The sequence below is a fragment of the Oryzias latipes genome, chromosome 9, assembly GCF_053564925.1.
Source record: "Oryzias latipes strain Hd-rR chromosome 9, Olatipes_Hd-rR_3.1".
NCBI lineage: Eukaryota > Metazoa > Chordata > Actinopteri > Beloniformes > Adrianichthyidae > Oryzias > Oryzias latipes.
Genome location: NC_136245.1, coordinates 35,107,451 through 35,129,418, shown reverse-complemented (window position 1 = coordinate 35,129,418; position 21,968 = coordinate 35,107,451). Strand labels below are relative to the sequence as shown.

The 21,968-nt window shown below is 51.1% G+C and overlaps 1 protein-coding gene and 1 long non-coding RNA gene across 4 annotated transcripts; one reads left to right on the top strand and one right to left on the bottom strand.

Moving 5' to 3' along the window:
• The first annotated feature begins 2,670 nt into the window (after nucleotides 1-2,670).
• On the top strand, nucleotides 2,671-3,311 carry LOC110014159 (uncharacterized). The gene is made up of 3 exons (XR_002289282.3): nucleotides 2,671-2,839; nucleotides 2,968-3,086; nucleotides 3,177-3,311. It is a non-coding gene; the product is annotated as an uncharacterized LOC110014159 (long non-coding RNA).
• Nucleotides 3,312-4,075: 764 nt separating this feature from the next.
• ypel1 (yippee-like 1) lies at nucleotides 4,076-20,892 on the bottom strand. Of its 3 annotated transcripts, none has more exons than XM_023958065.2 (5): nucleotides 20,432-20,892; nucleotides 15,566-15,850; nucleotides 13,407-13,450; nucleotides 12,843-12,951; nucleotides 4,076-7,314 (listed from the first exon to the last, which is right to left on the bottom strand). In XM_023958065.2, the coding sequence occupies exons 2-5, from the start codon at nucleotides 15,680-15,682 to the stop codon at nucleotides 7,225-7,227; spliced, it is 360 nt and encodes a 119-aa protein (XP_023813833.1). In that variant the 5' UTR covers nucleotides 15,683-15,850; nucleotides 20,432-20,892; the 3' UTR covers nucleotides 4,076-7,224. The 3 variants fall into 3 exon arrangements, with proteins under 3 accessions (XP_023813833.1, XP_023813834.1, NP_001188433.1); XM_023958066.2 differs by lacking the exon at nucleotides 20,432-20,892 and adding an exon at nucleotides 18,232-18,465; NM_001201504.1 differs by lacking the exon at nucleotides 20,432-20,892 and having other exon boundaries at nucleotides 7,163-7,314; nucleotides 15,566-15,725.
• Nucleotides 20,893-21,968: the final 1,076 nt, after the last annotated feature.

Here is a 21,968-nt window from a genome sequence, read left to right as displayed (position 1 = left end):
TACCTTCATGTCTTCATCATCATCTACCAGCAGCTACCTTCATGTCTTCATCTTCATCCAGAATCCTCCTCTCTGGTCTTCCTCTAGACCTCTGGCAGCTCTAGACTCAGCATCCTTCAGTCTCAACCATCTCAGTCTGGCTTCATCTCCAGAACCTCTACCATGTCCTGTTCCTCTGATGTCCTCCTTCCTGATCCATGCTGAACCTCAGCATCTTCATCTCTGCTTCCTGTCTTCCTCAGTGTCTCTGTGTCCAACAACATGGCTCCTCTCTCCTTCACTTTTCCACTCTTTCCATTACTTTGGAGATCCTTCCTATCGTCCTTCTTCATCTCTTCTTCCTGTAACCTCACTCTTCCTCTTGGGTTCCTCTCATTCACACACATGTTCTCCGTCTTACTGCCACTGACCTTCATTCCTCTCCTTTCCAGGACAAACCTCCACCTCTCTAGCTTCTCCTCCACCTGTTCTCTGCTCCCTCTACAAATCACAGTATCGTCTGCAAACATGGTCGTTCCTGTCTAACCTCATCTGTCAGTCTGTCCATCACCACTGCAAACAGGAAGTGGCTCAGAGCTGATCCCTGATGTGATCCCACCTCCACTTAGAACTCCTCTGTCCCCCTACAGCCCCCACCCCCCCACCTCTCTCTGACCTCTTCTCCATCAACATCCTCAAAGCAAAGATTCCATCTGTAGTTCTCTTTCTTGGCATGAAACCATCATTCTGCATCAGCTCAGTCTGGGACGTCACATCTTTTTCTCTAAAATCATGTAATAGTTTCTTAAAACTGGAAGTTCATGTCGTTGATTTATTTTCTGGTTAAAGCCTCTTCCTCCATCAGCAGAGGATGAAGAAATCTGTTCCGAGTTTCCAGAAAAGAAAACGACTCGTTTTCAGAACAGATTTCATCAACCTGAACCTTTTTATCTCTGAGAGTTTCCTGTGCAGCTCAGGGAGGAAGTGATGTCAGAGAAGAGACCACAGCTTTGTCTGCAAAGCTCAGAACCATTCTGACCTGTCCACTTGTGTAATAGCCCCCCACACCCCCATCCCACGCCCTACAGTGGGATCATCCTGGACTGGAGTGAATCCAGTCAAACCGCAGCATCAGCTGATCAAGGAGGACAGCGACTTTAGATGAGGTTTTAGGTTTTTGGCGGTTGGTGAAGCCCGCTGAGACGATGCTGTCATGAAGGAAAATGCATGGAGTCTCTCATCTGAAGGTGGTGCGTCAGCAGCATCTCCGCCTCAGTCCCCTCTCCTGATGTGGTCACTCACTGGCCCTGTCATTGGACCAAACCGCTGCCACTATGCCACACCTACCAATGGCAGCCAGTGGGAGCTGGGCAGTATCCATGGCAACAGTGGATGCTGAGTGGAGGCAGAGTCTGAATGGGGATGACATCATCCAGGCAGACGGGAACAAAACAAGGCCTGCTCATGAGTCTGCTGGAAGCATCTTTGATGTTCTGGATGTTTCCACAGACACTTAAGGCTCTGGATGTTGGGGGACAGATTCAGGCGTCAGAGAACAGACCCCCCCCCCAGTCATTGGCTGTCTGCTGCAGCTCAGACGCAGGAAATGTGGACAGGAGGCACGTCACCTCTTCCAGTCTGAGACTCCTTCAGGGTTCAGGAGAAGAAAACATGTTGGTCACTTTAAAATGGGGGGGGGGGGGGGGGTGTTCTCCTGGTGGGGGCTGATGGCGGTCTGTGCTGGTGTCATTGTTTAGTCAGCCCCCCCGTGGTGGTGGATCAGACGAGGTCTTACAGGTGTTCGTCTACAGGTGAGGCGGCCATGTTTACAGGCCGTCACTCTTTGGTTTGATGGTTTCACGTCTCCGGAAACAAACCAGATCCTGAGCGAATCAGGCGGCTGACGGGAGGCGGAGCCCCCACGTGGGCGGAGCCTGGTTTTTACACATGACATGACATTTTCTTTTGGGGAGGGTTAGGCCTCAGAACAGAACTTTTCCCGCCTCCAACAGGGATTACGTTTTGTCTAATCTGAGACGTGTATCAGGAAAAGAAAGATGCATTTTAAGCGCTAATGATGACATCAGGTCATGTGACCCAAAGCATGAGCTAGTTTTCTGTAAAGTTTGACAATAAAGTGATCTTTTCATTTCTGCCATCAGCTGATCTGGAAGGATCCTTCATGGATTTATGGAAAACATTTGAATATTTTCTAACCATTTCTTTCTTTTTGCTGCAGCATCCGAAGATCAATAACTCCTCTGTTTCTCCTCAGAACCTCAGGTGAGGATGATGAGGATGCTGTCCCGCTCTGCATCCCTGTTGGCACGGTGACTCACTGCCCCCCCGTCAGATGACATCACACAGCTGGAAATAGCATCAGCTTAATGGGAGCCTGCAGAGGCCTGCAGCCCAGGGTAGCTGGAGGGAGGGCCTAGGGCATGAAGGCCGATGCTGTGAGAGCAAATATCCCAGCTTTTACTTTAATCTAAAAAGAGGTTTTTAACATTTTGGTTCTCAGAGAACCTCCAGAGTTTTCCATCGGCTCGCCTGCAGAGAAAGCAGCCACTGGAGGCTCATTCTGACTCTCAGAGCTTAGGGGGAGGAGCCACCTGCTGCTATGGCACCGCCCCCTCCTTTGCATCATTTCAATGATGTCTGTTTTTCTGGTCAAAACAGATAGATTCTTCTAAAGCTGGAGTTCCGGCCCGGTCCAGCACCTCGTCAAAGCAGACCCTGGAACACGTCCGGCTGCTTCCAGCCGCCATGGCAACGAGTGTCCAGAGAAGAAGTGTCGTCAGGATGTTCTCCAGCAGATGATTCATCCGTCACTGGCTGCAGGAACCGTTCAGACTGGAACGTGAGTCACTTCAGATCTGCTGCTGACCTCACGGGGCTGACTGCCTCAAACCAACGTGACCCCCCCACAGCCCTAAAAGCAAACCACAAACGTTGAGTAAAATCTATTTCTTCTGCTGAAATGAGCAGGTGAGGTTCTGTCATGAAGGTTCTGGAGGTCCAGAACCCTTCAGTCTTTTCCACCGTCCCCCTGTTTAGATGATCAGTTTACCTGGAAGTCTGACCTGTCAGCTGCTGCAGTGGAACAGGTGAGGTCATGTGATCTGGATCCTCTGAACTCGCGACTAACGCCAACAACAACCAGAAGGTCCAAACTCAGTTCCCTTCTTCCCCTGCAGATGTCGTCGCTCCATGAAAATGTTAAGGACACGACGAGGCAGCCGCTGCTTCACAGCGCCCGTAAGGCAGCGTTTGGGCAGGAGCCCTGACGCAGAACTGCCAAGGTCTTCCTCACCATGGTCTCCATGACGGCGTTCCGGCCGACTTTCTACCAAACGTCATGCAGATGACGCTCTTTTCTGCTCTTCTGCCGAGTGGAAAGCAGCAGGTTTAGTGACTTAAGAAGGTTTCATTGTTTGGTTGAAGGAATGTTCATTTTCTAGCACAGTAGAGATAAACTGACCTGTTTGAAAAAGCTTAACCCTTGTTCTATCCTAGGCACTTTGACATTGGCAGTAGGGTCATCTAGACCCACTAGACAGTGCTCTGAACCTTTTTTCTTCAATGATTTGTGATCTTCACTGGTGTCCATGGATTACATGAAATCTTTCCACCTTTATTCACCTTTGTCATGGTAGGGAGAACACCTCAATGGAAGGGGGGGTCATCTAAGATAGCACAAGGGTTACAAAATCAGGATTATCAAGAAGAAGGTAAAAAGGTAAATCCGGTCCAGAACGGTTCTTCTGACCAACAGAATGTCTGAGGAACAGCTGTTTGGTTCTCTGTGGGAGTTTGGCTCCATGAAGCCACTTCCTGTTTGGAACGCCAGGGGGGCGGGGTCTAGTTCTCATATACGTCAGTGGTTTCAGTGGAGGTCTGCTGTGTCTTTCATCTCATCTCATATCCAGAACCGACTATAAACTTCCAAACTGGTAACCAGATTACCGGCTTGGCCAACCACCTGTTGTTGTCATGGCAACCCAGAGCTCAACAGATGTCTAAATGTTTTTATCTGCTTTTCTTGAAAGTGTGACATCACTATCAAAAAGATCTAGAAGAAAAGACGACCAACGACTGGATGCCACTGAAAATTTATTGTGATATCTGATAGTTTACATTAGAGTGAAAACAGACGAGTGACGCGGCTGTCCTAAGACTCAATGCAAAGCCGTGGAGTTCAAGAAAAGCAAATAGAATTCATCTGTAAACTCAGGAGAGAAAGAAAAACAGGCACCACATCCAGCCTTTATAAATACAACATGCGGTAGACCTTAAAGCAAAGTTTCACAGGCCTCAGAACGTTCCCGCCTCCGACAGACGCTCTGCTTTGAAACGGCTCAAGCGTCGCTCGCCGGCGTCACCGGAGACAGAACAGGAACCGTAAACGTTGTCAGCAGCGAGTTTCTACATCTGTCCTCCGGGCTGCCGGGATCAGTTCAGAAACCACATTCTCCGGGTTTTGGTCAGGCGCCCGCGCTCGCCGGAGCCTGGTTTTTTTCATTTGGTACGCAGTGACACGGTGGCGGCTGTGGCTTCAGCTCTGACGGATCGAACGGGAAAAACATGGAGGAACCGGCGCCGCCGTGGAGGTCGGTGTGGGCAAACCGGCGTGTAACAGCTTGAACGTCCAGATTTAGTGACCATCGGGAGTCTCATCAAAGCCCCTGCAGCCTGCTGAGGGGTGAAGGCCCCTGCAGCCTGGTGAGGGCCCCTGCAGCCTGGTGAGGGCCCCTGCAGCCTGGTGAGGGCCCCTGCAGCCAGATGAAGGCCCCTGCAGCCTGCTGAAGGCCCCTGCAGCCAGGTGAGGGCCCCTGCAGCCTGCTGAGGGCCCCTGCAGCCTGCTAAAGGCCCCTGCAGCCAAGTGAAGGCCCCTGCAGCCAGGTGAGGGCCCCTGCAGCCAGGTGAGGGCCCCTGCAGCCAAGTGAAGGCCCCTGCAGCCAGGTGAGGGCCCCTGCAGCCAGGTGAGGGCCCCTGCAGCCAGGTGAGGGCCCCTGCAGCCTGCTGAGGGCCCCTGCAGCCAGGTGAAGGCCCCTGCAGCCAGGTGAAGGCCCCTGCAGCCTGGTGAAGGCCCCTGCAGCCAGGTGAAGGCCCCTGCAGCCTGGTGAAGGCCCCTGCAGCCTGCTGAGGGCCCCTGCAGCCTGCTGAGGGCCCCTGCAGCCTGCTAAAGGCCCCTGCAGCCAGGTGAAGGCCCCTGCAGCCTGCTATAGGCCCCTGCAGCCAGCTGAGGGCCCCTGCAGCCAGGTGAGGGCCCCTGCAGCCTCCTGAGGGCCCCTGCAGCCAGGTGAAGGCCCCTGCAGCCAGGTGAAGGCCCCTGCAGCCTGCTAAGGGCCCCTGCAGCCAGGTGAAGGCCCCTGCAGCCTGGTGAGGGCCCCTGCAGCCAGGTGAGGGCCCCTGCAGCCTCCTGAGGGCCCCTGCAGCCAGGTGAAGGCCCCTGCAGCCAGGTGAAGGCCCCTGCATCCTGCTGAGGGCCCCTGCAGCCTGCTAAGGGCCCCTGCAGCCAGGTGAAGGCCCCTGCAGCCTGGTGAGGGCCCCTGCAGCCTGGTGAGGCTCCCTAGGCTGGTCTGACTCTTTTTGGGGGATGGGGGTATCAGAAGGCAAACTCTACAATCATGGTTGTTTGGGTGAAATCCGGCATGCATGTTTGGAGATACAATCAGACATGGACTGCCGGTGTGGTCAGATACAGTGGACCTTCACCGCGGCCGCGTCACCCCCACCCTGCGGGGGTGAAAGCCCCCCCTGCAACATGATGGGAGATACCAGCTCGCCCTGAAAGTCTACAAAGATCAGCAGGGCCCCGGGCACCGGCCCCGGGCACCGACCCCGGACCGCCCCCCCCCCCCCGCACACACGCTCCGGAAGCTAACAAACCAAAAGGAGCGCGAAGGATTCAGAGCCGAAAACCGCCACGGAGGAACGCGGGAGGAAACATTCACTGTGAGCGCTCACACACACACGTGCACACACACGTGCACACGCACGGAGCTACAGTGAACAAAAGTGCTTCTACTTGGGAAACAAACGTAAGCCGTAGAAATCTGTATAAAACCTTAAATGTGTGACGGAGGCGGCGAGGCGCCTCTGCCGCCGCCGTACGCACGTCTTCAAGTAGCTAAGAAGGGTTTGCATTGTCTTTGTTTAACCAAAAAAGGTCGTGTGACGTGACTGACCTCGCCGGCAAAGTAATCAATCACTGCAGCCCCGCCCACCCTCACCTGCGGTCACAGTTCAATCCCTTTAAATACATTTGACCTCCAGTAGAAAATATAACCCTCAGGGGGCGGAGCTTTAAAGGGGGAGGGGAGACACAACTGTAGTTATGCGCTGCACAACAACCCACAAGAAACGGGGGTGGGGTGGGGGGCATTTGTGTTTTGAAGAGGCACTGGATCCATTTGGCTTAGAGGTTTCCAACAGACCGCCAAAAAAAACCCAACCTGCTCCCCCCACCCAAAAAACAGTGACCCCTCCTGCACAAGCCCCTCCCCTCAAACCCAGATGGACCGCAGGCCTCCTCAAAGTGCAAACAAAGCAGTCGTTCAAGTATGCACACACCCCAGATGCATGTACACGCATGTGCACGACGGCAAAGGTCCCCACGTCATGGATGTGATGATGTCATCATCATGTTCATGTGGACACGGATGTTCTCCTCTGGTGCTTCTGCAAAATGGGGCCAGCCACAATCGCAATCAGCAAAACACTACAAATACTTCTATATGTATATTTATATCCATAGATATCTATATATATATATATATATGTGTGTGTGTATTTATGTATATATGTCTGTATAAAGCCATCTCTTTCAAACGATGAGTATTGGTGCAGAAAGGAACCAAAGGAAGATAAAACCCCCAAAACTCATCGACCCCACCCCTAATAAATGAAAACATTTCTGCTACATTACAATAGACCCCCCCTCTCAACCCCCCCATCACTGGTTAGCAGAGAGAAGCTTAACCAGTAACATCTGAGACCACACCCCCAAACACCAGCAGAAAGCTCTAAACCCCCCCCCCCCCCCACACTCAGATGGTCGGGGGGGGTGTCAGAGTGCTCCTCAGCTGCTGGGCTCCCCTCTCAAACGCTCTGACCGTCTCCACCATGAGAACGTAGGGGTGTGCACGTGAAGGAGGGGGGTGTGCAGGTTCATGGCTGTCCTCATCATGAACCTGGAAAGTGTGGGTGGGGGTGTACAGTTCCACAAACTGGAAGTGGGCGTCACTCCCAGCCGTTGTCCTTGATCATGTGAGCCAGCTCGATGATGAACTTCCCCTCCTTGTACTTCTGACTGCTCTCAAAGGCGTGCTCCTGGGGGGGCAGAGACCCGGGTCAGCATCACCCCACACAACAGACACCCCCCTTACCTCAACCAACCCCCCCAGATCACGTGACCAGGACTCTTGTCATCAAATACAGCTTTAGATTCTCCTGAAGAGGATTCACAGATAGTATTCGTTTACGCTAACAACCTTACACTAACCTATTCACGCTAACGGCCTCGCGCTAACGAGTTAGCCTGAACGCTAACTCGCCGGGTTCACACTAACGCTCTCGCGCTAATGCGTTCAGGCTAATGCGTTCACACTAATGCGTTCAGGCTAATGCCCTCGCGCTAATGCGTTCAGGCTAATGTGTTTACACTAACGCGTTCACACTAACGCCCTCGCACTAATGCGTTCAGGCTAATGCGTTCACACTAATGTGTTCAGGTTAATGCCCTCGCGCTAACGCGTTCAGACTAACGCGTTCACACTAACGCCCTCGCACTAATGCGTTCAGGCTAATGCGTTCACACTAATGCATTTACATTAATGCCCTTGCGCTAACGCGTTCAGGCTAATGGGTTTACACTAATGCCCTCGCGCTAACGCGTTCAAGCTAACGCGTTCACACTAACGCCCTCGCGCTAATGCGTTCAGGCTAATGTGTTTACACTAACGCGTTCACACTAACGCCCTCGCGCTAACGCGTTCAGGCTAATGTGTTTGAACTAACACGTTCACACTAACGCCCTCGCGCTAACGCTTTCAGGCTAATGTGTTTACACTAACGCGTTCAGGCTAATGCGTTCACACTAATGCGTTTAGATTAATGCCCTCGCGCTAACGCGTTCAGGCTAACGCGTTCACACTAACGCCCCTCGCACTAACGCGTTCAGGCTAATGCGTTCACACTAATGCGTTTAGATTAATGCCCTCGCGCTAATGAGTTCAGGCTAATGGGTTTACACTAATGCCCTCGCGCTAACGCGTTCAGGCTAACGCGTTCACATTAACGCCCTCGCACTAATGCGTTCAGGCTAATGCGTTCACAATAATGCGTTTACATTAAAGCCCTTGCGCTAACGCGTTCAGGCTAATGGGTTTACACTAATGCCCTCGCGCTAACGCGTTCAGGCTAACGCATTCACACTAACGCCCTCGCACTAATGCGTTCAGGCTAATGCGTTCACACTAATGCGTTTACATTAATGCCCTTGCGCTAACGCGTTCAGGCTAATGGGTTTACACTAATGCCCTCGCGCTAACGCGTTCAAGCTAACGCGTTCACACTAACGCCCTCGCGCAAACGCGTTCAGGCTAATGTGTTTACACTAACGCGTTCACACTAACGCCCTCGCGCTAATGCGTTCAGGCTAATGCGTTCACACTAATGCGTTCAGGCTAATGCCCTCGCGCTAATGCGTTCAGGCTAATGCGTTCACAGTAATGCGTTCAGGCTAATGCCCTCGCGCTAACGCGTTCAGGCTAACGCGTTCACACTAACGCCCCTCGCACTAACGCGTTCAGGCTAATGCGTTCACACTAATGCGTTTAGATTAATGCCCTCGCGCTAATGCATTCAGGCTAATGGGTTTACACTAATGCCCTCGCGCTAACGCGTTCAGGCTAACGCCCTCGCACTAATGCGTTCAGGCTAATGCGTTCACACTAATGCGTTTACATTAATGCCCTTGCGCTAACGCGTTCAGGCTAATGGGTTTACACTAATGCTCTCGCGCTAACGCGTTCAGGGTAACGCGTTCACACTAACGCCCTCGCACTAATGCGTTCAGGCTAATGCGTTCACACTAATGCGTTTACATTAATGTCCTTGCGCTAACGCGTTCAGGCTAATGGGTTTACACTAATGCCCTCGCGCTAACGCGTTCAAGCTAACGCGTTCACACTAACGCCCTCGCGCTAATGCGTTCAGGCTAATGCGTTCACACTAACGCCCTCGCGCTAATGCGTTCAGGCTAATGCGTTCACACTAATGCGTTCAGGCTAATGCCCTCGCGCTAATGCGTTCAGGCTAATGCGTTCACACTAATGCGTTTACATTAATGCCCTTGCGCTAACGCGTTCAGGCTAATGGGTTTACACTAATGCTCTCGCGCTAACGCGTTCAGGCTAACGCGTTCACACTAACGCCCTCGCACTAATGCGTTCAGGCTAATGGGTTTACACTAATGCCCTCGCGCTAACGCGTTCAGGCTAACGCGTTCACAATAACGCCCTCGCACTAATGCGTTCAGGCTAATGCGTTCACACTAATGCGTTTACATTAATGCCCTTGCGCTAACGCGTTCAGGCTAATGGGTTTACACTAATGCCCTCGCGCTAACGCGTTCAGGCTAACGCGTTCACACTAACGCCCTCGCACTTATGCATTCAGGCTAATGCGTTCACACTAATGCGTTTACATTAATGCCCTTGCGCTAACGCGTTCAGGCTAATGGGTTTACACTAATGCCCTCGCGCTAACGCGTTCAAGCTAACGCGTTCACACTAATGCGTTCAGGCTAATGCGTTCAGGCTAATGTGTTTACACTAACGCGTTCACACTAACGCCCTCGCGCTAATGCGTTCAGGCTAATGCGTTCACACTAATGCGTTCAGGCTAATGCCCTCGCGCTAATGCGTTCAGGCTAATGCGTTCACACTAATGCATTTACATTAATGCCCTTGCGCTAACGCGTTCAGGCTAATGGGTTTACACTAATGCCCTCGCGCTAACGCGTTCAAGCTAACGCGTTCACACTAACGCCCTCGCGCTAATGCGTTCAGGCTAATGTGTTTACACTAACGCGTTCACACTAACGCCCTCGCGCTAACGCGTTCAGGCTAATGTGTTTACACTAACACGTTCACACTAACGCCCTCGCGCTAACGCTTTCAGGCTAATGTGTTTACACTAACGCGTTCAGGCTAATGCGTTCACAATAATGCGTTTACATTAATGCCCTTGCGCTAACGCGTTCAGGCTAATGGGTTTACACTAATGCCCTCGCGCTAACGCGTTCAGGCTAATGCGTTCACACTAATGCGTTTAGATTAATGCCCTCGCGCTAATGCATTCAGGCTAATGGGTTTACACTAATGCCCTCGCGCTAACGCGTTCAGGCTAACGCCCTCGCACTAATGCGTTCAGGCTAATGCGTTCACACTAATGCGTTTACATTAATGCCCTTGCGCTAACGCGTTCAGGCTAATGGGTTTACACTAATGCTCTCGCGCTAACGCGTTCAGGCTAACGCGTTCACACTAACGCCCTCGCACTAATGCGTTCAGGCTAATGCGTTCACACTAATGCGTTTACATTAATGTCCTTGCGCTAACGCGTTCAGGCTAATGGGTTTACACTAATGCCCTCGCGCTAACGCGTTCAAGCTAACGCGTTCACACTAACGCCCTCGCGCTAATGCGTTCAGGCTAATGCGTTCACACTAATGCGTTCAGGCTAATGCCCTCGCGCTAATGCGTTCAGGCTAATGTGTTTACACTAACGCGTTCACACTAACGCTCTCGCGCTAATGCGTTCAGGCTAATGCGTTCACACTAATGCGTTCAGGCTAATGCCCTCGCGCTAATGCGTTCAGGCTAATGTGTTTACACTAACGCGTTCACACTAACGCCCTCGCACTAATGCGTTCAGGCTAATGCGTTCACACTAATGTGTTCAGGTTAATGCCCTCGCGCTAACGCGTTCAGACTAACGCGTTCACACTAACGCCCTCGCACTAATGCGTTCAGGCTAATGCGTTCACACTAATGCATTTACATTAATGCCCTTGCGCTAACGCGTTCAGGCTAATGCGTTCACAATAATGCGTTTACATTAAAGCCCTTGCGCTAACGCGTTCAGGCTAATGGGTTTACACTAATGCCCTCGCGCTAACGCGTTCAGGCTAACGCATTCACACTAACGCCCTCGCGCTAATGCGTTCAGGCTAATGCGTTCACACTAATGCGTTTACATTAATGCCCTTGCGCTAACGCGTTCAGGCTAATGGGTTTACACTAATGCCCTCGCGCTAACGCGTTCAAGCTAACGCGTTCACACTAACGCCCTCGCGCTAACGCATTCAGGCTAATGTGTTTACACTAACGCGTTCACACTAACGCCCTCGCGCTAATGCGTTCAGGCTAATGCGTTCACACTAATGCGTTCAGGCTAATGCCCTCGCGCTAATGCGTTCAGGCTAATGCGTTCACAGTAATGCGTTCAGGCTAATGCCCTCGCGCTAAAGCGTTCAGGCTAACGCGTTCACACTAACGCCCCTCGCACTAACGCGTTCAGGCTAATGCGTTCACACTAATGCGTTTAGATTAATGCCCTCGCGCTTATGCATTCAGGCTAATGGGTTTACACTAATGCCCTCGCGCTAACGCGTTCAGGCTAACGCCCTCGCACTAATGCGTTCAGGCTAATGCGTTCACACTAATGCGTTTACATTAATGCCCTTGCGCTAACGCGTTCAGGCTAATGGGTTTACACTAATGCTCTCGCGCTAACGCGTTCAGGCTAACGCGTTCACACTAACGCCCTCGCACTAATGCGTTCAGGCTAATGCGTTCACACTAATGCGTTTACATTAATGTCCTTGCGCTAACGCGTTCAGGCTAATGGGTTTACACTAATGCCCTCGCGCTAACGCGTTCAAGCTAACGCGTTCACACTAACGCCCTCGCGCTAATGCGTTCAGGCTAATGCGTTCACACTAATGCGTTCAGGCTAATGCCCTCGCGCTAATGCGTTCAGGCTAATGTGTTTACACTAACGCGTTCACACTAACGCCCTCGCGCTAATGCGTTCAGGCTAATGCGTTCAGGCTAATGCCCTCGCGCTAATGCGTTCAGGCTAATGTGTTTACACTAACGCGTTCACACTAACGCCCTCGCACTAATGCGTTCAGGCTAATGCGTTCACACTAATGTGTTCAGGCTAATGCCCTCGCGCTAACGCGTTCAGGCTAATGCGTTTACACTAATGCGTTCACACTAACGCCCTCGCGCTAACGCGTTCAGGCTAATGTGTTTACACTAACGCGTTCACACTAACGCCCTCGCGCTAATACGTACACAGTGTTTCTTTCTACAATCAAAGATGTTACGTAAGCAATGCCTGACAACTCGTCCAGTAATTTCTTAACGTCGCTTGCGCCTCGTCGGGCGTCATCGTTTGCGTAGAATGATGATATAAAGAACTGTTGAGTCATGCCGAACTGTTGCTTTAGTCAAACAAATCGGATGTTTTTCAGGAGAATTTTTTTATGAACTACAAACTCAGGAAAAAGAATCAGAAACTGTCCTTCAAGTTATAGATTGACCAATCAGATGCCTCCAGAAGTATTTCCCCAAACGTCTACACTGTACTCTAAATATATTGGTATTATGGATGAATATATTGGTCAAGGTCCTTCTTTTAACTTTTTTCAACCGACTGCACTACCAAACCATCCAAAACATGAACATAATGGCCAAAAGTGCGTTGGGATCCTGCGGTGAACAGTTCTACGCGTGAGCAGACACCGTGATCCGTGTGGAAGGACCGTGTTCTGCAGGGAAACTCACGTATTTCCAGCCCAGCGTGGTTTTACAGTTTTCACAGTAGATGTCAGCCACGGCGTGCAGACCTGTGAGGAGAACCCGCTCCTCCGCCGGACCGCAGCCCACATTCACCCTGCAGGAAGACCAGATGGTTCAGGTCAGCATGGGGTCTCAACAGACTCTCCTCCATGCAGTTCTGGTTCTCTGGGACTCTGGATGATGATCTTCAGGAAATATTTCTCAGAGGTCGGATCCGGACTCTGTCCCCGAATGTTCGGACGCCTGTCTCCACATTTTCAGGTTTCAACATTTTATGGATTTCTGCTCATCAGTTCTCCAGATTTTCACTTTGTTCTTGGACTTTTTTAGGTTTAGCTTTTGATCATTTAAAGAAGTTATTTCTTAAAATATTCACTTTATTTTCTGAAATCTTTATTTATTGTTGAAATTCTGAAATGATTTCCAAATGTATTTTTGTCAAATCTGTTTAACAGTTTTCAACATTCTGATTCTTCATGTTTTAGGATTTGTCCTCTAAAGATTGACTTTTCACACAGTTCTGGATCTGCCCGCCGCCCCCAGACTTACACAGAGTTGAACAGGTAAGCTCGACCTTGGCTGCCTTGGAACGACTGCAAGAGAGAGAGAGAGAGCATGAAGCTGCAGCCATGTGAGCAGACGCTGCACCACAGCAGACAGAATTCAATCCCACGTGTCCGGTTCCTACACCGACTGTTGCCCTGAAGACCCAAACCCGCCTTCTGAACTGGACCTCAGACCCTCGTCTCGCCAGACCAGGTCTCATCCTCAGGAGACTTAAAGAGCAGACGTCCAACCCCCAGGTGCTGGGGGGTTCGGTTGTTCTGTGATGAGGAACCGAACCCCCAGAACCCGGTCTCAGCAAAGTCAGAAGCTCAAAAACGTCCATTTTGGACCAAATCAAAGAGTCGGTCTGAAGTTGGAGTTTCGGTCTGTTTTCTGGCGCGGCGGTTGGACGGCGTTCTGGTCATCAGGTGATGGAACGGATGACTTTGAGTTGTCTACAAAGATCGGGTTAAAGGTCAGAAGCTGAAGCTTCCAGCAGCTTTTCACCCCCCCATGATCCACGCGGCGCTCCGTGACGGCGACTTTTCCTCCGTCCGCCATCGGGGGGCTGGCTGGATGCTGAGGCCGCTCGCCTTCCTTCTGTCTTCGGGTTAATCCTCTGCTTCGGGCCGCTCCATCTGCACGCAGCCCCGCCTCCTGGCTCGCCGTGGACACTCAGCACCGCGGGTGGGGGGGCTGACCTGCAGTGAGTGTGGTTGGAAGCTCGGTCGTCCCAGAAGGAGCGGTGAGAAAGTCCGACACTGCGAGCGGCCTTGGCAGCAGTCAGTGGAAAGACGGCGGTGTCATCTTCTTCTAAGTAACATAATCAGCTTAGGAGGTTGATGCTGAGAACCGCCGCTCGCCGCTCGCCGCCCACCGCCGGCGAGCCAGATAGGAAGCAACAGGAAGAAGCTTTTTTAGGGCTCGCTGCGGCATAAAGGTCGCCGCAAAAACCCAAAACATCTGAAGACGCTGCGTTCATGGTTCTGCAGCAAACGCAGACCAGGAGGTCCACAAATGTCACCGCAGTGAAGCCTTCAGGAGAACCAGAACCAGAACTCCACTGAGGCCCGGATGGATGCAAGAACCCTTCCAGAGACGTCGGTCTAGACTTCCTCTGCAGTTGGGGGGGGGGGGGGGGGTGGGGTGAAGACTGCAGCCAGTTCAGTTCCAGAGATCACCACTAGAGGGCTGGTTGCACCTCCAGTCTCCATTCAGTCCAACCAGAACTGTTCAACTTTTGGAAAAAATATACAAAAAAACTTTTAATCTTATCAAAAATATCCGTCTCTGTTCCACAAAAATGCATTTTAGACGGTTAACCTGAGACTGATTCTAGAAAAAAGATCCCAGATTTCTGTGTTTCCATGGAAACACACCTCCCTCTGCACAAACAGGTCTGCTGTCTTCCTGTCCGTGTTCTGGAACATCATGTCTGTCAGATCCACATTTCTGCCGCGTGGGAAACTCAGACCTTCTGACGAGCAGCTTGAGGCTCCGTGGAGCTACAGGTTTCCCAGCATTCCTGCTGCAGTGACAGCGAACGCATCACAAGTCCCATTAGACAAAGACCTGACCTTTGACATGACCTTTGACATGACCTTTGAGGAAGAATCTCCTCGCTGAGGTGGAGAAGCTGCTGGACCACAAACAAAGGCTGGAAGAAGCTGAGCTTCAGCACATTTGATCGTCATGGAGGAAAAGACTTCAGACCTCAAACACCAAGCTGTGCACCAAGTCCTGACTCTGTAATGACTCCTGACTCGTTGACGAGTCCTGACTCTGTAATGACTGGGGACACAGAAAACTGGAGCTGCTTCCAGCAGGAATCTGATCGTAAAGGACCTTCCTGTTTCCCGTTTGAGGACTTGGGCTCATCCGGGTCGTGTTGGGGGCTCACAGAACCGGCTTGTTCTGGTGTCACTGTAGGGTTCGGACCCTGAGCGCACGGTGGCGGCGGCGGCCGTCACACTGACCTACATTGGCTTGTTTTGCTCCATCACGCTTGTCTTTGGAGCCCGGGCTCAGCTGATGGGGGTATTTTTAGACCTTTTTCACCTCCCAAACGGGGCAGCAGAGCTTTAACCCCCACCCCCACCCTACATGCAAATCCAGACTTCTTGGAAAGCTGGAAGAACCGGCGGAGCGGAGCGGCGGCGTACCTTTGAGATGAGCTCGTCGTGGTTGGCCAGGTGCGCCCGGCAGTGGATGCAGCTGTAGGTGCGGTGGCAGGACGGCAGGTACGCCTGGAAGGTCTTGGACTTGGTCATCTTTACCATGTCAGTGGGGCGGGGCTCCTCGCAGGCGTCAGGGCTGGCACTGGAAGAGTTGCAGCTCTGCTGGACTTGCTGACAGAAGAAACACTGGAAGATGCAGGCAAAAGCCGTCGTTGTTGTGGAGTGGGTGTGTGGGACGCTCCACACAGACGCCACAGGAGAAAATCAAGCCTGCAAGAGAGGGGGGGCACAGAGGTGAGAGGCGTGCGTCCTATTTATAGACCCCATGGGCATGACTGCACTTCCCGTCTGAGCGCAGTCATGACAATCGTCTCTCAGGTAAGCGTTTGCGGCCCATCCGCGGCGCCGCCTAAACCCAAACCCACTTGGTACCGGACAGTCTGACCCTAACAGACACATGTCATCCATGCGGGGGCCTGCAGGTCAACATGTGTCCGGGGCGGGAAAACCGCGGCGGTTCAATCAAACCAGCGCCACGTCTTCATGTCCAGGTCAGATAAACGCGTGGATCCAGAACACTGGTCTGTTTAACAACACTGTAACCACGGCAACGGCCCATGTCCGTTTTCTGACCGTCCAAGACTGTGATTCTCGTGATTGTAGGAGAGCTGTTACTGGGTTTAGGAGACTCATGACCTCTGACCTCTGAACAGTCAAAGGAGCTTCATGTTGGGGGGGGGGGGGGGGGGGGGGGGGGGCATGACTTTTTACTGTAACGCTGTATCTTAAGGCATCAAATGCTTTTCAAGATTTAATTTGTTCCATGTTCAATACCTCCTCTGGTTCAACTGACGGCATATGGGACCTGGACTGGGTGGCCCCGCCCCCTGGCGTTCTAAACAGGAAGTGGCTCCAAGAAGCCAAAATCCCACAGACTTCTACCTTTCTGGATCTGATACTTTGATCCAACTTAATAATCCTCTTTTTTCAAGTTAATCAATGTATGAACTGACCAATCAGATGCCTCAATAATGGTGGGTGGAGCCTGCTGGCCCCCACGTCCAAAATGTTTGAAGGATTTGGTGTAGCCCACTTTCAAGTGGTAGGGGTGTGGCCTTCAGACAAGCTCACTCCTGATTGGTGGGAGTGGTTGCCATGGAAACGAGGACTTCATTTGTTTGGAGCTGGAAGCATCAGAACGGAGACTTCGGCCCGCTGACCGTCGTCTGTACGTAACGACTACAAACGTTTTCCAACGACCTTTTCTTCGTCTTCACCGGATTCACGACGACTTGAATAAAGAAATACTCAGAAAAGGATTTTAATCTTAACAGTCTTTATTAATGTCCATCTGGAGGAAATGCTAGAGGAAGGTGTCAGAAACAGCAGAAAGACGTTTCAGCGGCAGTAACTGAACTTCCTGTTCAGCTTCCTCATCGGAGCCTTCAGGCCCGTCTGACGCCTCGGCGTCTGTCTGTTCATCTGGGTTCTGCTTTCTGAAGGTTCTGGTTCTGTTCTGAAACAAGACATCCTCATGTGTGTTGAGCCATGACCCTACTGTGTTCTATAGTATAATGACATACATTATACTGTAGTATAGTGTAGTTATTCTATACTATACAGTATAGTTGTGCTATAGTACATCATAATATATAGTAATGCTGTACTCTAGTATACTATAGTATATAGTAATCTGTACTCCAGTATGGAAGTAACGGACATGCCTGTGTCCTGAACCAGCCTCTGTGTTCATCACAAAGGCTGCAGCACAGTTAGAACAACTGCAGCCGCTCTGGAAGCTTCCAGGTCGACTCCAATCTGAAACAGGAAGAGCCGGCCAGACAGCAGCCACAGCACAAACAAAGGAGCTTCCTGTCTGAGCAGGAGCTCTGGGGAGGCGGCAGGACCTCAGGGAGCCGGCAGGAGCTCCGAGGAGCCAATAGGCGCTCCAAAGACCCGGCAGGAGCTCTGTGGAGGCGGTAAGAGATACTTCCTAGTCGGCACTGGTGCTGCAGCCCTAATCCCTGAATGAAAAGGAATAAATCCCGCCTCCCCATCAGAACAGTTTAGTCTGCACGTGCACGAGAGAGGTAAACACTCTGCAGGCGCACGAGCTTCACCAGTGATCACCGTGTTGGTTGAAACTGTCTACAGAAGAGAAACCTGAACTCTTCCTCATGGGGTTCCTGTCATGCGCAGTAGCTCCCTCCCTCCACAACTTTTTTTTTTCTTGATTAAACATTTTGTTTTTTCTAGCGGAAACGCGGCGGCCTCTTTGATCTTTACACTCGTTTCTGGCTCGCTCGGTTCGGTTCTGGGATCAGAACCGCTGATCCTGCAGGTGAAGCGGCGCAGACAAAGAGGCTGCACGGCGCAGAGTCCAAACAAAGACCCGCTCCCTCGTGACCAAAACACGAGCGACGATTCCACGGAGCCGCGTCCGCACGAGCTTATCGTCTCGTGACACGCGCCCGCAATCCCCCTGATCCACTTTTCCCTCCTCCTCCTCGGTCTCCGCACAGCAACAGCGCACATCAGCTGTTCGCGTTGTTTGATGCTTTTTCCGAAGCCCGGAGCGGACCGTGAAGTCACCACGCCAGCAGAACCCCGTCCGGTTCCGATCAGCTTTGGGTTGCAGCTGCTGTACTCACCAGCAGGCTCGGAGAACCGCGGCTCGGCGGGACGCGCGTGCTGACGGACGGACAGCGGGACGTTTGTTGTTGTTGTTGTTGTGATGCGGTCAGGGAAATGAATGGTTGTCGTCGTCGCACGCGCTGCTCCGCGCGTGATCCCACCGCGTCAGAACTTCCTGCGGGTCCTGCGGGAGCTGGCAGGCATCATTTTTACCAGTGCGGCTTTTGTTGTCTTTGTGTGCGTGACGGACTGGTCTGCTTACTTTGGAGAGAGGACGTCAGCGTGTGGGAGGAGCGCGCGCTCTGATTGACACGGAGATTGACCAATGGGCGCCGAGGGTGCATTCACGGTCTTCTAGAGCAGCGTTCAAGACGGTTTCGTTTGTTTATCCGGTTTTTGTAAAAACCAAAAAGTTCTTTCTTTTTTTTTTAGTTTTTAATTTCTGATAATTAAGTCTGACGTTTATAAACATTAATGAAAGAAAAGGACAAACATTTTTTCCACAAACCAAACCAAACGCCATCTTTGATTTCATTCTTGATGTTCCGTTTGTGGTTCTTCATAAATAAAATGATCACAATGCAAACCAAACAACAAATGTCAAAACAAACGATTAAAAACAAATAATACGTTTTTACAAGAATCCTTACATTTTTCTGCACCAAGTAACAAAAATGTGTTGTGGTTTGGAGTTTCCCATGTAGCCTGAACGCACCACCTTATGGTGAGGGGGTGGGGGGCGCTCAGGATGTTCATGAACAAGATCAGTTTTTTGTTCTTTAAGATCAAAATGTTCTGATTGTTTTGAGGAGAAAATTCTTTGTGTTTCTGCAACGTTTTCCCACCGAGGATCCGTTTCTGAGTTTGTTGTTTCGGTTTTTAGTCTCAGTTTTTCTCGTCGTTCAGCATCAAAGCTTCATTATTCGGTTCCGGTTTTGTGTTTGTCTTCAGACTTTCTTAGCTGTTTCATAATCCAGCGTTTAATTTGGATTTTTAACATGATTTAGGTTTCCTTTTTGCCAGGTCAGCGTGTGATTCTCATTTTTATTTTTTATGCAGAGGTTATTTTCCATGTGCTTGTCCCAAGCCGGGAAGAGTTGGAGCCTAAGTGTGGGTTGGGTCAGAAAAGCCAAAGTCTCTGCAGGCAAATGGGGTGATGCTCTGTGACGCCCCCTGAAGGCAGCGGCTGGAAGAGAACAAAGCTTTTCTGCCTAAACTGGAGAGATCGACATCATCTGCATATTATTTCACATCTTTTTACATTTCTAACTGTCTTTTTCTACAACGTTCATGTCGTTTTTCCTTAAAACTAGCGTCTGTTTCTGGTAACCAACATCACAAATGAACGTTTTTCAGTCACTGATGGAAGTTCAAAGTTTTTTAAACAACATTTTTAGTTTATTTATGTCCATAGCCGTTTGAAGTTTGAGCACAGATCTTCAGTCAGATCATTGCAGCAAATCTGAGGTCCAGAGAACCGGACAGATTCTTTTCACCCTTTTCACTCCTGATCGGTCCAAAATCAAACACGCTGCTTAGAAACCGCAGCTGATGCGGGACAAGGGTCTTTGTGACACCCCCACTCCCCCCCATCCAACCACCGCCCGCTCAGTTATTCTGTCGGCCGCGCGCTTCGGCTCGGTTCCTATTTTTGTTCACGCGTTGCGTCACTTTTTACTCGTCTGATGAAGCTGGGAAAACAGCGCGCGCGCTCAGTGCTGTCCGGCTCGGTCAGGATGCTGGCGCGTGAGCCATTGCTTCGCAGGTCCCTCCATACGCGCGCGCTCCGTGCGCGTGAATGTTATGAAATGCGCTGTGTCGTAGCCTGCTCACGTGGCAGTTTACCCCCCCCCCCCCCCCCCCCCCAGTGATGTGGAGCACTGCGGCTCCACCGCGTTCGGGTTCCTGAACGCATCTCCACTCCTGAACTCAGGTCCGCTCCTGAACGCATCTCCGCGCTGAGGCGGATGTTCTGACCTTTATGATTTATGCAGCAGGTTATGAAATATTTAGGCCGAATCCAGCCGAACCGGGAATTCTGCTGTGGAATTTCTGAGGCTGAGAGCAGGAAGGTTCAAGTTTCATGTCACACATGAAGCACAGACCGAACATCACATAACCGGACACTGATTCCAACAGAAAACCCGGTTTTCTCTGACAAACACGGAGTTTTAGAAACCTGCGCGCGTCCGCCAGCGGGTCACCGGATTCACTCACCCCACAAAAACTCCGCTCCTTCCCCGCCTCGGGAACCGCAACAGCCCGGTGAGGACGCGTCTATGTCCCGCGGGAGGCCGCCTCTCATCGGACAGGTCTCCTTCACGGTCCCATGAATGCAGCCCGCGGCGGGTGGAAAGGCGCCCCGAACTCCCGCGTCTGTCCCGGTTCTTCCCGGTGAAGCGAACCCGCGGTCGGCCGACAGGAGACCCGTCCGAGAGGGGTCTCAGCGGGGGTGCATGCTGGTCGCCTCCAGCTTCCAGCCCCTCAGCAGCTGCACAGGCCGATCGGTTCCGTCTGCGGCCCGGTCTGGACCCGAATCCGGAGTGTCCGGGATGCGGTGAAGAATCCACGCACGCCCGCGCCGCCTGCAGCCCGCGTTTGGTGGGTCAGTCGCCGCTGTTGGAGGGGACGAACGTGGAGGAAACGTGCAGGAAAGAGGCTTTATTTTCACAAACACTGCTGCCTTCACGGGCTGTGGGACATCCGGAAACCAAAACATGAAAACATCGTCTTCATTTTGCGACGGTCGAAAGTCAAAAACATTTTCTAACATTTGTCAGATTATTCGGACAAAATACTTCTGCTGGTATTAAGTTAAGTATTTTTCTGATTTTCATCTTTATTAATCTTTGTTCATATCAGAAATTAAAGACTCAGAGTTTTTTTTAACGAACTTTATTAAATGTGACAATTCAATACGCAACAATGCAAAACAGCACTCAGTGGTTAAATAACACCAGCATCCGGCATCTATGTGGAATCAGAAGGTCACGTGGTTTGGAAGCTATTGACAAATATCAGAACATTAACTTGAAACCATTTTTCTTATACAAACATTGCAAAATAAATAAGACATTAACATCAAAGGATGTTTTACTGTAATTTCTTTCTTACTGCAAAGCATTTATTCTTGGGTTTGATGTAAAATCACGTTCATTTGTTGACGGTCCCTAAAAGACCCCGCTGGGAAACTTTTCCCCGATCGCTTCCGTCCGCCATGATTCATTCTAAAATACAAAACTTTATCTTTGTTTACAAAAGGAACCAATGTTTGTAAACAACCAGTAACGTGTAATCTGATAAACCCCATGTGTCCGTGAAGGCAGCAGCAGCATAGCTACAAAGCCTGCTCCAGAAATACCATCCAATCAGAGACAAGAACAATATCCAGGCCAACAATCCAAACCGAGAGGAGGCGGGGCCACTGAGACCTTAGCCAATGAGGAAGAGGCTGCGCGCCCATGAGGCCGATTGTTGTCTAAAGACACACGCGCGGCCGCAACATGAGCACGTGGTCGAAAGAGAAGGTAAACAACGGGCTCCCCCCTCCCCAATCTGACAGATTTAATTGATGTTTCCCGGGTAAAATCATGACGTAATAACAGTCAGATTAAGGAAAAGAAAGAACAGTTCAGGATTTAGAAAATATGTTTCATCGGGTTCCGGTTCACTGCAGGGTTTGGTTGGTTTGGGAACAGCGCCCCCTAACGGACAGGTTCAAACTCACAATGCGACTCAGTTCGGTTCTTTTTCT